This window comes from Sinohyriopsis cumingii, chromosome 8 (genome assembly GCF_028554795.1).
Source record: "Sinohyriopsis cumingii isolate HCF-2022 chromosome 8, ASM2855479v2, whole genome shotgun sequence".
NCBI lineage: Eukaryota > Metazoa > Mollusca > Bivalvia > Unionida > Unionidae > Sinohyriopsis > Sinohyriopsis cumingii.
The window spans coordinates 95813853-95828864 of record NC_142968.1 but is presented as its reverse complement, the minus strand read 5'-3'; the positions used below and the strand labels follow the sequence as shown (position 1 = coordinate 95828864).

The following is a 15012-nucleotide window of genomic DNA, read 5'->3' as shown; positions in this document are numbered from 1 at the left end:
TTCAACAAAACAAAATTGCCTGGTCTGGGTTAATATAGCTATCGCGTTAAAAGTGAGTACATGTATTTATGTATTAGTTCATTAATGCATACATTTAAATACAACTATATTGTCACTCTTGACCAGTTAAAATAACTTGATATCGCGACCCACAAGTCAAAATTGACTAGCGGTTTCGCAGTTAGAGTTTTTTTATACTAGTTGGATCTATTTCCGCTTTAGCTGGGGCACAACTTTAGAGTTTTGTTTACGCATTTAATTAATTACACTAGAATGAAACAGTAATGTCATCAAACTGGTGTTATGATTAATTCAATATGTACTTTTGCTACATCCGGCAAAGACGAAGGAGATTGGTTTATTTCATCGGAATCATAAGTTGTGTGGCCATAATTTTTGTATTGAGTTTTCGAGGTGGTCCACCAGTAAGTAGTGTACAAGTTATACAGGTCATATATGCATTTGGTGCCGGCTGTTTCAGCTGTATGTGTCACATCTGATTATTTGATTACACATACCTTTAATTGGCGATTATTCACATTATTTCGCTCTACAGTGATAAATATTTCTTGGAAGATCATTATTTAAACGGCTCGAGAAATATATTTGACAAAATCAGTGTTAAAGTACGTCGACATTTTGACCAGGCGTCACGCTCTGTAGATGCTTCCCGATTCACTAGCAGACGATATACCTGGACGATGGGGAACCTGGCAGTTTATCCTAAATGCGATCACCAAAGTTACTATTTTTAACAAGTCACACTGAAGCAAACTCAACTTATAAATTACAAATACAGATACTAACAGAAAGCCTGATTTGCGTTCAGTTTATGTATGTAATTTTTGTAAAAGTATCTAGAGATTCAATAAATTTATTTCAACTTTGAAACACCATATAAACTCAACAGTAAATCTGTCAGCAGACCACAAATATGGCAGCTGGTGATGTCATTTGGGGATTTATACAGTGATTCCGGGAAAACAGATACAATTAGAGATGCAAAGTATCACCTAGGTTGCTAAAATTAAATTCCTATAATAGCGTCAAATACTCTTGTTTTCCAAAGTGACATTTTTTCAGTGTACCAGACATATCAAACATGATTTGAATTTTTTTCTGTTTGTTTTACAATTCTGAATGTGACCCAGATTTGACGATAATTGCAAGTTGTCAGACAGACTTTCTGAAAGATTACAAAATGTTTGACTTCAAATCTTGATGGAAACGAAAGTTGTCTTAAGAGTCAGGATAAGTCTGAATATTTTTAAAGAGAAATGCAAGTATTAAATATGTGGCCAAATAATATCTAACCTACATAACGAATATTTACACTTGCTCAAAATAAGGCATATATCAAATAAAGACAAGGAAAATAATTTCATTACAACACTTACATAGTGTAGATTGATTAATTTAAGCAAAAATTCATGACAGTCAAAACCTGCATATCAATTCAGTACTTCATGCAGATTTTCCGATGTTGCATTTAAGAATCTAACCAGCGTAATATTGTCTCCAGACACATAATAATGAATGCCTTAGGAATATAATTTACTCAAACACTGGACAAGTTAATTTTGTCCTATTCTAGGAACAAATTCCTGTAAATTTTCATAGCTGTTGCTTCTTTTGTATAGACATCACTATAAACTGTCACACTGCAGACATCATAGTGATATGACTGAAAAATTGTTAAAGCTATGTTAAAAATCCAAATCACACACACACACACCCCCCTTAAACCTCTATAATGCCCAAAAATGTCATACTCAATGCCCGTTAGGTACTTACATGCATTTTCCTACAGTATATCAACACTTTTTGATTTTTTTTGTTGTTGTGGGGTTTAACGCCATTTTTCAGCACACAATAGGCTATACATGGCGACCAGTATTAATGGTAGAGGAAGAACCTGGGAAAACCCCAGAAAGAACCACTGACCCTCGAGAAGCTACTAGCAAGCTTTCTCACATAACCACATTGGCTGAATCCGAGACTCGAACCAGCACAGACAGAGGTGAGATGGCAGTGATCCGTAACGGAGAACGCTTTAGACCACTTGGCCACTCGGGGGCCCCCAACACTTTTTGATGAAATCTGTTAGATGCACAATAATGGATGCCTTAGGAATATTGAAATCTGTTATAAGTTACTACATGTAATCAATCACATGAACTGTTTAAGAAATTATTACCAAGGACATAACCTCCTTAATGCAACATACATATTATATTAAAGATAGCTTAACTCAATAAGCAAATATAGTTCATGTGTCAAAATTGAAATTTTGAAGGAAAATGAGCTTATGATTAAGAATAAATGATTATCTTATATTTTAATAATTTTTTAAATCTTAGTTCTAACCATTTTTTGGGGAATGACTTATAATGTCACTTTGAGAGAAGTACATATTGAAAAAAGACTAGACTACCTCCAGCACTCATGATAATTAGACCCAAAATCTTGACCCAGTATAGTGTCAGCCTTCCATTTTAAAACTCTATACCAATAAATTATTTTTGCCTCAAAGTCTGGAGATGGCATCTAAGGTGCAAAACCTGGCTTATTCAGATCATAACTTATTTGGGCCAAAATATGTGCTGACACCAGGCTGATTTTGGCCATGTGAAATGCTTTTAAAAAAAAAAACAATGAACTGATTGAAATAAATTTGAATAGTTGTTAACTTTTGCAAACATAGCAGACAATGTAAAAGGCTGTTCATTTTCAACTGATTTTCTCTTCTTAAGTTTAGTTCCTCATCAATTTGTAGCCAAAATATTTACTAGATATGAGCTATCTCATCTGTTTTTCTCTTATGAAGCAAACTAAATTTTAAATGTTTACAATAAAGGATACAAAGTTTTTCATTGAATTAATATCTTTACAAACATTTTGAAACTATTCATAAATCAGGCCAGTGTGGCCCATTTTCAACACTTTAAAACAGTTATGTGAGTAAATTGACCCATGACTTTTATTGGTTTCTCATGCAAATCATGTTTTATTTGCATAATATTTACCAAGTGTATATTGTGTGCAGAGTTACTGATGTGTAACACAATATTAAAACATATTTTATACTGTGTTCATTTAATTTTTATTGTGAGAGTAAAATCTCAAATCAGTAAACAAGCTTATTGTATTATCATCAAAAACACCTTGAAATCAGTTACATACATTAAAATATTTGACAGGCTGACTCCTGTGATTGAGAATCTTTTTTATTGTTTGCCAAGCAGTAATTATGTATCAGTCTTCTGTAATTGTCACATGAACAGATCATAAGCATGGTTTGTTACATTTTTGGTACACCAGTCATACTTTGAAATAAATCCTCCAGATGGTTAATTGTTGGAAATAAGTGCCTTTGATTTCCATTTTGACCAGACAGAGAAATCTTGGGAGTTATATTTTTAACTGGTAACACATACTCACCTTGAAATTGGCAACAAGCATCAAAACAATCTTTGACAAGCCAATTGTTTAGAGTCAGCGAGCTAAAAAACTGCCTCAGGCTATGTTTGGACCTGAAATGTGTACAAATATCAGTGTATCCCTTATGGTTGCAAGACTGAGTCAAATATCTCCTTGTTGTCAAAACTGGGAGTCATATTGAGTATTAAAAAATCTTTGGTATTAAAACTGGAGATCTTCGGGGATCTCTGAAGCACAAATGAGGGTAAATGAAAACACTGGATATTGCAAGTAAAATGTTACAAATTAGTTCAAACATAAACATTTGGTCATTATTTGTCAGAACTTGCTTTAAACAGTAAATATTCACAGTATCATGTTTGCTTGAGAAAATGCATGACTGACCTTGACATTGACAACAAAATGGAAATCACATATGATAAAGGAAAATAAAACTGGCCAGTCGTGTAGCAGAATGATGTGGTGCATGTAAATTGTAAGTAAAGCTGCTGATATATGTACTGTGGCAGGATCACAGGGTATAAAACATGTAGAACATTAGGCATTACAAATGGAACAAGACTTCTTTCTCCTGCTCCCCCTTTCTCTCTCTTTTTCATTTTTTTGGACTTGCCCAAAGGCAATTACCTTTGAGACTTGAGCTTGCCAGAACCAAATTTGAGCTTGTCCTTTAAGTAAAAAAAGTTGATTTGTAAATCCCTGCATTTCAAATTTATATAGATGATGCTGTTCTGACATCAAATATAGCCACTTACTATAAATATAACATATCTGTGAATCTATTCAGTAGAATTTGACTAACTTTGACATAATGCATCCTGGCATAACACCTTCAAACAGTGAATAAATGATGTTGGTGTGCCATCATATATGGATGAAAATATGAAAAAGAAGTCCTGAAACAGTTGATTTCAAAACATGCAGTCAACTACATTGGAAGAAATGTGTACTGAAAGCACTTTAATGACAGTTTATTTAGCCAAATTCTTATGCATTTTGCTATTAAGCAGATGACAATCAGGTGAGCATTGTCAGGCTCACTTGGGCCTTTTGATTTAATTTAGTATTGGGGGCATTATTAAAACAGTAAAGGCAAGTTACATTCAGAGGTTCATGTCTGGAAATTGTGATACCTTGGAATTAAAATTTAAGAATCTATAGCAGACCCAACTTTGGTTCTTTTTCAGGGAACAAAATTGAAAAGAGAACTTCCAGGCATAACAATAAATTATGTTCAGACGGTTTTCCTCACAGCAGAGCAAACTGCAGAAGAAATAGAGGAAAATTTCTTCAGGTAAAGAATGATTAGGGTGATATCTTTTATTGTGTAGTAGGGTTTGTATATTAATGCATCATTTGATCATATTTCTAGAATAAAATGATATTAAGATTTCCAGATTTGATTAAAGCTTGCATAATTTAAAAAAGAATATATACTGTTCCTCAATAACCAATAGTGCATTTTTCAGCATTGGGTTTTAAGGATTAAGTCTTAAGATATATATATATATATATTAATTTGTTCAAAATCAAGTGAACTTAAATTTCATTAAACCATATAGCTGGATTCTAGTTGTCAAGTCCAGACATATACATACCCCTATAGAAAACAATAGCATGGGACATACTGATTTGTACTTGTCCATATCTCCATCTGCCTCTCCCAGTCTACCCATTGCATCTTAGGGTACCTTTATTTTGAAATCAGACCCTCCTATAGTTTTCAGTAAATTTCCTGGAAACTTCGGTTAATTATTTAAAAGATAAAATTGAAAAATTCTGAATGTGGTATATTATTGTGTTTAAAATAAAATGCCACATTTGTATAATTGGCATATAACTATGTCACCCCAAGGACTCATATTCTATGCATATTAGACAAAATTGTATTATTGTGTTCTCACTGTGATAACAAACAGACATAATCTTTTCCTGCTATCCATTCGTACATCTGTCCCAAATCAACTTTAGCAAAGTAGCATAAAAACTATTAAAACTTAGAGCCATTTTACATACATTATCATTTTCATAAGTGGATGTCTTGATTAGACTTTTTAGCAAATGTATGAAAAGATTCCATTTTGTTGAAAAGATTTTTTTTTAAAACAAATACTTAATTACAATTAAACAAAATCAACTTCAGTTACAATAAATACTTGCTTATAAGTCAGGGACTACTGCAAATGGCATAGACCCTGATCTGTCATATAATACACTAGCTTATTAGGGTCTATATTGTTGTTCTTCTAATTACACCTAACAAATTACATAGATCAGGGTCTGATGGTGGATTATACACTGGCAGATCTGAGTGTATGCAGTTTGCCATTGGATCCGACTTATATGTCAGTATATACAGTAGATGAAATTTGGTATTCATATGCAAGTGACAGATTAGAATTTTACGTCATTTTAGCAATTTTTCTGCTTCTTACACACTTTTCAACTTTTTGAATTTGTTTTACAAAAAAAACTAGTTATCACTATTTTGCAAACACCTTTTGAGGTAGAGAAATGAAATTGGTAGGCACATTTGTATTTGTATGTAGATGACCTTATTGGTCATTACAGCAGCATGTCAGTCTTTTTTAAACCCAATTTTGAAGTTTTGAACTTCTACATTTTTCATAAAACTTTCCTAGCACAACTCATGCTCTTGCTTATGTCAAGGTCTGTGTTTTTGGACCACATCGTGTGTGAATTATCAAAGGAGGGCTGTATAATTGGTACATGCATAAGACTATCAGGTGCTGAAGTAGTACCACACACATGCAACAAAAGAAAGTAAATGTAACATACATTTGACATTTTACTGGCTTATCTTCAGCTTTTGTATTTAGTTCATAGGATTTGTGTCTTTTTTATAAAAGAAAAATGTTAAACCTGGAATCATGAAACTTAAATGTAATCTGTACATTGCATTGTTTTCACCAGCCTAAAGTCAGGGAGATCTTGCTGACAAGTTTGCTGGATATATGAGACTTAAATTTATTAGTTAATATTATAGTGTATACACCGTCTCTTATTGAAGTCTGCAGAAAATTACATGCAGTATGTTTTGCATAATGACAGTTTGGTAAGACACTGGGATATGTCAAGACCATTGGTCATGATGTAAGTTTCTACTGTGTATGAGACCTGTTCTTTCACTGACATGGAACCACTCCGGTATCATAGTGGTTTGAGTGTATGCCTCGGATGTGGAAGGTTGTGGGTTTGAGCCCCAGCTGAGTGATACCAAAGACTTACAAAAATGGTACTAATAGCTGCCTTGATTGGTGCTCAGCATTACGAGGTTAGTGTTAGGACTGGTTGGCATGGTGTCAGGATAATGTGACTGGGTGGAACATCATGCTACACGTCTGTGGCATAATGCCTGAGTGCTAGAGATCACTATAAACTGTCACACTGCAGACAGCGTAGCAATATGACTGAAAAATTGTTAAAGCTGCGTTAAAAATCCAAATCACACACACACACGTTTCACTGACTTGGAACAAAACTTGAGTGTGAGTTTGAATTTATTACATACCTCCCGTTTTACACTTTCCAAATATTTTTAGCTGCACAGTGTAAAATGGAGTTCAGAACTTCTGGATTTATAAATATCTGATTTTGGTGTATGTAAGAATATCAGTGCTCTAATATCAGTGAAAACACATACTGTAAATACTTGCTTATGAGTCAAAATGAAAACTGCACAAATCCATATTGGCCATTGCATAATATACCACTGGTCTGGGTTGGTACATTTTGTTAAGTAGAACAAACGACATAGACCCTGATCTGCTGATCATACACTGACAAATCCGTGTTTGTGTTGTGTTCAAAGTTGGACTTGACCTGAGTGAGTATATATGGCAAATAGCTATAATCTGGAAGTGTGACACAAAAACAATATTTGTGTCAAAAGCAACATCATCAATCAAAGATCAAATGGCTTTGTAATGATTATTAGTAGGGGTAATTTTGTTGAATTGTAGGACTTGGTATGTTAACTGTTGTTTTATCCCATTTGCAGGTTTCAGTTATGACAGGCATTTATCATATGAAGCACAAGAACAGTTCCCACATTCATACATACAAGATTGTTGATTCCATTTAGCACAATTAGGAAATTTCTTGTTTACAGTTACATTGCACAAAATGATATTTTGTGTTGTTCTACTATAGATCATAAGGAACAAGCAATATATGATATTAAAGAGTGAATGTTATTAAAGTGTGTTACTGTCAAGTAGCATTATATCTGAAAAATAATAATAATAATGATAATTATATGTCTGAATTTTTCAGTTACCTTGAAATCAAAGATGTACATTGTCGAGATGATCGTCGATTGGGAAGCTTGAATGATGGAGGATGGAATGTGTGCTTCTCACCTCCCTTTGCACTAAAACAGCCATGTTTAATCTACTCTTTTGGGTATGGTCATTAAATTTCCTTACAGTTATTATCTTACTTTTAACATTTTTTCCATACAGTTTAGTTTCTATGAGGTGTCAGGGCTGTAAAAGAAATGAGATCAGGGTACATTTTAAGAAGACACTCTTTTCTTGTGATTGGCACATCCCTGTAACATGCCTCAATTTTCTTTTGACACACCCATCTTGATCATTTGTATTTGCAAATGAAGTGTAGTACTGTATTCGTAAGTCAAAGAAATCATGTTCTTTCACTGACACAAATCAAAACACAAATGTGGTTTTGTATTTATTACATACCTCCCCTTTTACCCTTTCCAAATATTTAGCTTTATTGTATGAATGAAATTAGGTAAGAAATTGAGATTTATGAAAGTTCAGTTCATGGATTAAAAAATATATATGTACATACATCAAAGAAGACAGCTAAGTAGTTCTATTCCAGGTGTGTGATACAATATGGATTTAACAACTGTATAGAGATGCCAAATCAAGCATGTAAGTTTAAATGGATGTGTAATAAATATGGTAGTGGCGCAGGCTGGAATTTGATATCAGTAGTGTGTCTTATGGTTTGGAAGGGATACAGCATGTCTTTTTGTAGCAACAGTGTGTCATTTTATAGCGAGACTATGTCATAATGGAAAGCAATGGAAAACATATCTATATTGATGTTAACACAGTAACTGTCAACAGTCAAACACAGTGTGGAAACTCTTATGGTATAATACGGGGGTGCTCACCAGTTGTTATGTACATTTGAGAGAGTGACATATATAAGGTGAAGTTGTTTGCATTTAAAACATGCACAGTGGAGAGAATGTTGGCATACCTCTATGCTGCTTTCATGTAATGTGGCTGACATTTCTTTGGATATTTTGATTTGGAAATAATTGTAAATGATCTAAGCACACTGCTAACTAAAATGACTGCTCCCTTGTGCTCCAAAACTCAGCATGAATTTGTCTAAAGTACACTATCCTTAGCAACTATTAAAAAAGGGAAAATGAATTATGCCAGACTAGACAATACTAGCATCTGAAAGTGCAGTTAATGAATTACGAAATATATAAAATGTAAAAACGTTATCGGCTCTTTTTATTTTACAATTACCTTTGAAGTTTGGAAGTGAAAATGACTAAGTGGAGCTAGCACTTTTTTGAAAGGTACACATCTGGAATAAGGCCAAGCTGTATACTATATAATCCCTGTTACACCCATCAATCATACACCAGAATGAAGAGAATTAAAGGTTCTTTGGACAATATCTAAGATATACAATGTCTTTTTTAAATAGCCAGCATAACCAGGGAAATTCATTTTCTTTAAAATTCTAGTCCTATGCAAAATATGAAACATTAGAGCACCACCTATGTTGCAGACACCTAATCTCGTAAAGAATGGTGTACTATGTCATAGAAACTAAATCTGTGATAAGGAACAGTGTATGCGTCACATGGGACAGCGACTCCTGTTATTTTTTTACGGAAATATTTTTTGTCCATTTTACTACCTTAGTGTTAAGTATAGGTGTAGCTTGGGAAGAGTAAGAAGTTTCAGGGATGGCACTGGCATTAATAAAGTTGTCAACCCAAAATTGCCAACCTTAATATTTTGTCGCCAATTTTTAAAAAATGTCATAATTTTCATTATACAGTACTACTCATTTATCTTGTTATCCCTGTTACCAAGGTAATATTGTCGACTTAAGTGAATGTAGAGATAGGTGTTGGAGGGCTACACAGATTTGATTTCACACACAAGGGAAATTTGTAAGAGGTGACCTGATGTCAGTGAGTATGATTGACACTGAGAGAAAATAAACATTTGATATTTTGATTAATTGAAGACAAAACTACCATATTTGCTGTATATTTTGGGATATGATAAAATAATTTTTTTTGTTGTCCCAGAATTTATGGTGAAACTTTTTTCACCTAGGTCATATGTCCCAAGACTTAAGAAACGAAATAAATTTGTGCTCCCCCCATGCACATTGCAATAAAATAGATAAACAAAACACTTATTTGATAATAAAAAAAAAGACACTAACCTTGTATTGTTATCATTTATTCCTTTTTTTTCAACATGAGCACTGAAGAATAAAATATATCCACAAAATTTGTATGTGTAGCGTCGGCTTCCATACTGTAGCGTGTATTGCTTATGTCTGATAACACATGTCACGTTGTTCATTGATGAGCATTGATAAACAAATTGTGTTTGGTTGTGCTCAAAGGTTTGAATATGTTTGTTATCAACTGAAAACTGGATCCAACAAAATCGCAAACAAGAGGGAAATAATCAACTGATATCTTGAAGACAACTGTCATTCATGCATGACAGTGTTAGGTGCAAAATAATCAAGATTGAATTGTATCCATTTCTACTTTATGACAGTATCTCGCAAATAAAAATGATTATTTGAAAACACATTCACTTGAGTGTAAGTGACAATCTTTTCGCCAGCATGGGTTGCAAAAGTGTCATTACTATTAACCCGCAGACTTCATTGCTCCTTTGTATTAATTATTACTACAGATGACAAGCACATAGATCCCCAGGTGGTGAATAAGCACAACTGGCAGCGAGCTGTAAACTCCTTCTTTGAACTTACCAACAGGACATCAAAGACAAAGGTTATTTTTATTGCAAAGCAAGCCAACTATGGATTCTTCTAAGTGTGCCCATTTTTATTTTTTTTTGGGTATATAAAGACGGATGAGATAGTGAAACAAACTTTGGTTCCTTTTCACTGGTATTCATGGAAATTTTGAAAATAAATTGAAATAATGGAACAAATTTTAAAGTGACACAATATAGTGCACGGACATCAATAACCCAGCATTGCCCAATAGATTAGGAGAAAAAATCATGTGATGAATTCATGAAGGCTAGAAGAGAAGTGAATGATTTCACCAACAATATGATCATTAACTTGGATGAAATTCTGGTGTACTTTGATCTCATTCTTGGACGGGCTGATGATAAGATGGGGGCCAAATGTGTGAGAATTAGGCTGGTGCAGATTTGAAAACTTTACTCATTGCAGTTTCCGCTTCAAGCGATGTGCTGCCTCTATATGAAAAAATCACAATATAAGAAAGCTAAATAAAAAAAGATTTTTGCACTGAAAGAATGGATCATATGTGTACAGGAGAAGGGTTGTTTTGATGAGATGCTGCTGCAGTGGATTAAAGAGATTTATTTCAAGTAGACATTTTGTATTTTTTTAAAATAAAATTTCAGTTGGAGTACATTTTCCAACATTTAATTTTCTAATAATTTAAAAGATGTCCCACAACTTATGACTCGAAAAAAACAATGTGTCCCAGAACATACACTGCACATAGTTTTTTAAAAATAATTCATATATGGTGTCCCAACAAATACAGTGTTCAATATTTGCGGTAATTATGGTAACCTGAAATACGCATGTGTATTGACAACTTACAATTGTGTTGAAAACTCAATAATGCGTAAAGTACTGTATCCATAAGTGAATAACATAACTCATATGTAAAAAAAGGTTAGCCCTCATTGATTTTTCCCACTGTGAAAAAATATGGATTGTTAACCATTTCATTGTGATTATTATGGTTGCCAGTAGTACATGGCTTAATAGTTCTTTACATGCCACTTTGCTAGCATTATGGTGATATATAGAGAACAGAACTGTATGTGCTGCATCCATAATCATATGGAGTCATGATATTCTAACTAATGACTAAAGGGTGGTAAATGCCTAGCCCAAATTGTGCAATTTTGGGAAAGTCACCATTTATCAACAAGCCAGCCACCCAAAAAGGTGCTTAAATCATCCATGGTCCAGAACACAAAAGACAAATTTTGTAATTCTGTTGTTCAGTCTAGTCATTGAAAAACTGGGTTTATAACCATTCAGTTACATGCATGTGATAACCCAGTCCTTCACTAGAGTGTGCATACCTAATGTTTTCCAGCTATTTTTATTTTGCTGTTATCAAATTAGAGCCTTATATTTTTTTCATTTACATTAAGTTTATCATATTGACATGTTTTGATTTTCATTATGATTGTCATGTTGATGTACTATTGTATATGTCAGGTTGATGTACTTGTACATGCCATATTGATGTAACATTACTTGTACATGCCATATTGATGTAACATTACTTGTACATGCCATATTGATGTACCATTACTTGTACATGCCATATTGATGTAACATTACTTATACATGTCATATTAATGTACCATTACTTATACATGTCATATTGATGTACCATTACTTGTACATGTCATATTGATGTACCATTACTTGTACATGCCATATTGATGTACCATTACTTGTACATGTCATATTGATGTACCATTACTTGTACATGCCATATTGATGTACCATTACTTGTACATGCCATATTGATGTAACATTACTTGTACATGCCATATTGATGTACCATTACTTGTACATGTCATATTGATGTACCATTACTTGTACATGTCATATTGATGTACCATTACTTGTACATGTCATATTGATGTACCATTACTTGTACATGTCATATTGATGTACCATTACTTATACATGTCATATTGATGTACCATTACTTGTACATGTCATATTGATGTACCATTACTTGTACATGCCATATTGATGTACCATTACTTGTACATGTCATATTGATGTACCATTACTTGTACATGTCATATTGATGTACCATTACTTGTACATGTCATATTGATGTACCATTACTTGTACATGCCATATTGATGTACCATTACTTATACATGTCATATTGATGTACTATTGTATATGTCAGGTTGATGTACTTGTACATGCCATATTGATGTAACATTACTTGTACATGCCATATTGATGTACCATTACTTGTACATGCCATATTGATGTACCATTACTTATACATGTCATATTGATGTACCATTACTTGTACATGTCATATTGATGTACCATTACTTGTACATGCCATATTGATGTACCATTACTTGTACATGTCTTATTGATGTACCATTACTTGTACATGTCATATTGATGTACCATTACTTGTACATGTCATATTGATGTACCATTACTTGTACATGTCATATTGATGTACCATTACTTATACATGTCATATTGATGTACCATTACTTGTACATGCCATATTGATGTACCATTACTTGTACATGCCATATTGATGTAACATTACTTATACATGTCATATTAATGTACCATTACTTATACATGTCATATTGATGTACCATTACTTGTACATGTCATATTGATGTACCATTACTTGTACATGTCATATTGATGTACCATTACTTGTACATGTCATATTGATGTACCATTACTTGTACATGCCATATTGATGTACCATTACTTGTACATGCCATATTGATGTACCATTACTTGTACATGCCATATTGATGTACCATTACTTGTACATGTCATATTGATGTACCATTACAAGTACATGTCATATTCTGCTACTGTTTTATAAAGTAGATGATGTTAAAATCTTTATCAATTTTGGATCAACAAATCTTCTCACTCCAGGGCTGAGCAAATTTTTTTTTTTAACCACTAGTCCAGGACAAGTGGTTTCAGAAAATTCACTAGTCCCACCGTTCTCTTCACTAGTCCCATCTTACTCTTCACTAGTCCCACCTTACTTTTCACTGGTCCCAAAATGGTAATCACTTGCCGAGATTTGATGAGACGTATGTACTTAATCCATAGAAAAAAAACACAAAATAATATACAACATAATTATTTCTTAAAAGAATTTAATTTTTCAAAAACATTGGTTGTTATACATTTGGCTTCTTCAGGTTCATGTATATATGTTTTAGCTGATGGATTTAAAAATATGTCCATGTATATGTCTGCCACCTGCACCAGCGCTAAGCCAGCAGTTGATAGCTGTGTCTGGGTTAAAGTTCTCAAGCTCTGGTCCATTTGCACAAATGTTCATTAACATTTGTAAACTCTTTTGGTTTAAGGAATTCTTTAAAGAAGTCTTGATTAAATTCATTGAACTAAATCCTTGTTCACACTCAGAAATAGATACCGCGCACTCAGTATATATCTTACGTTTTATCCTTCCATTTTCAAATAAATTTACCTTCACCGAATCGCCGTTATTACCTTCCTTGCAAAAATAATTTAGCAAAGTCATTTTATCCACAGAATATCTATCAGCTTGCTTGACAACTACTTCTAAAGTGATCACAACATCAATTTTCTCTTTTAAATACGAACTGAAACAGCTCATTAATTAGCATGATTGTTTCGCTTCAAACACAATATCACACATGGAAGTAAATCATCTGTATAATCAGTTATAAATTAAAGAATCATTACTGTCATTTAATCAGTTCATAAAGGAAACCAACACTGATGTTGGTAAAGTACCTTTCATTAATTTAATTACACTGACTCGCTGTATTAAAATCATAGTGAGCTGCTCGTTATGCTCTAGATTGAGTAAACTAATTGCAACAAAACCGCTTACAACACTGCTAATTGATCATACTGGCTTTCTTTTGTTTGACGTGTGTTTGATTTGCCAATAATTTGGTCGCTTAACCCAATATGCAGTCAAGTGGTAACAGGATGTAAATGTATACATGAAGAGGGGTAGAATCAAGTATTCAGTATGCCCAGAGGGCATGATTGGCCAAATAAAGGTAGATATAATGATTAAAGCACGAAAATAAGGACTAGCCCGACTTTTTTAAAAAGTACTTGTCCCGGACTAGCGACTTGGAAAATTTTACTTGTCGGACTTCAAAAATGACTAGTCCCGGACATCGGGCTATGGGATTTGCTCAGCCCTGCACTCATTTGTGTGATGTTCATTTGTAAACCTTCGTTGGTATTATGTTGCTGCTTAGTGCGAATGTATGTGTTTGAGTTTTAGGTTACAAAGAGATGTTTTAGTTTGATTGGAAGTGAATGAATGAGTAATATTAACCGTAATTAAGGAATAGTTTTTACATCTGGATATATTTCATTCATTCATTGTCCTTGTTATTGTTGGTATAGTGCCTCTGAATTCAAATGTTCTCGTAAATTTTTGGAACAAATTAAAATGAAACGGCCACTAGTAATGCCAGTCATATGACGGTACCACACAACCATTGAACTTTCAAGTGCATCTTA

General features: G+C 33.4%; 1 protein-coding gene across 1 annotated transcript in view; it reads left to right on the top strand.

Moving 5' to 3' along the window:
- Positions 1-211: 211 nt before the first annotated feature.
- Positions 212-15012, top strand: part of LOC149794181 (putative methyltransferase-like protein 24) — a 29734-nt gene continuing 14933 nt past the window's right edge. The window contains exons 1-3 of the mRNA XM_089968283.1: positions 212-425; positions 4629-4735; positions 7738-7866. Of these exons, the coding sequence (XP_089824409.1) occupies positions 318-425; positions 4629-4735; positions 7738-7866 (344 nt within the window). The 5' untranslated portion in view covers positions 212-317. The remainder of the gene's footprint in view (positions 426-4628; positions 4736-7737; positions 7867-15012) is intronic.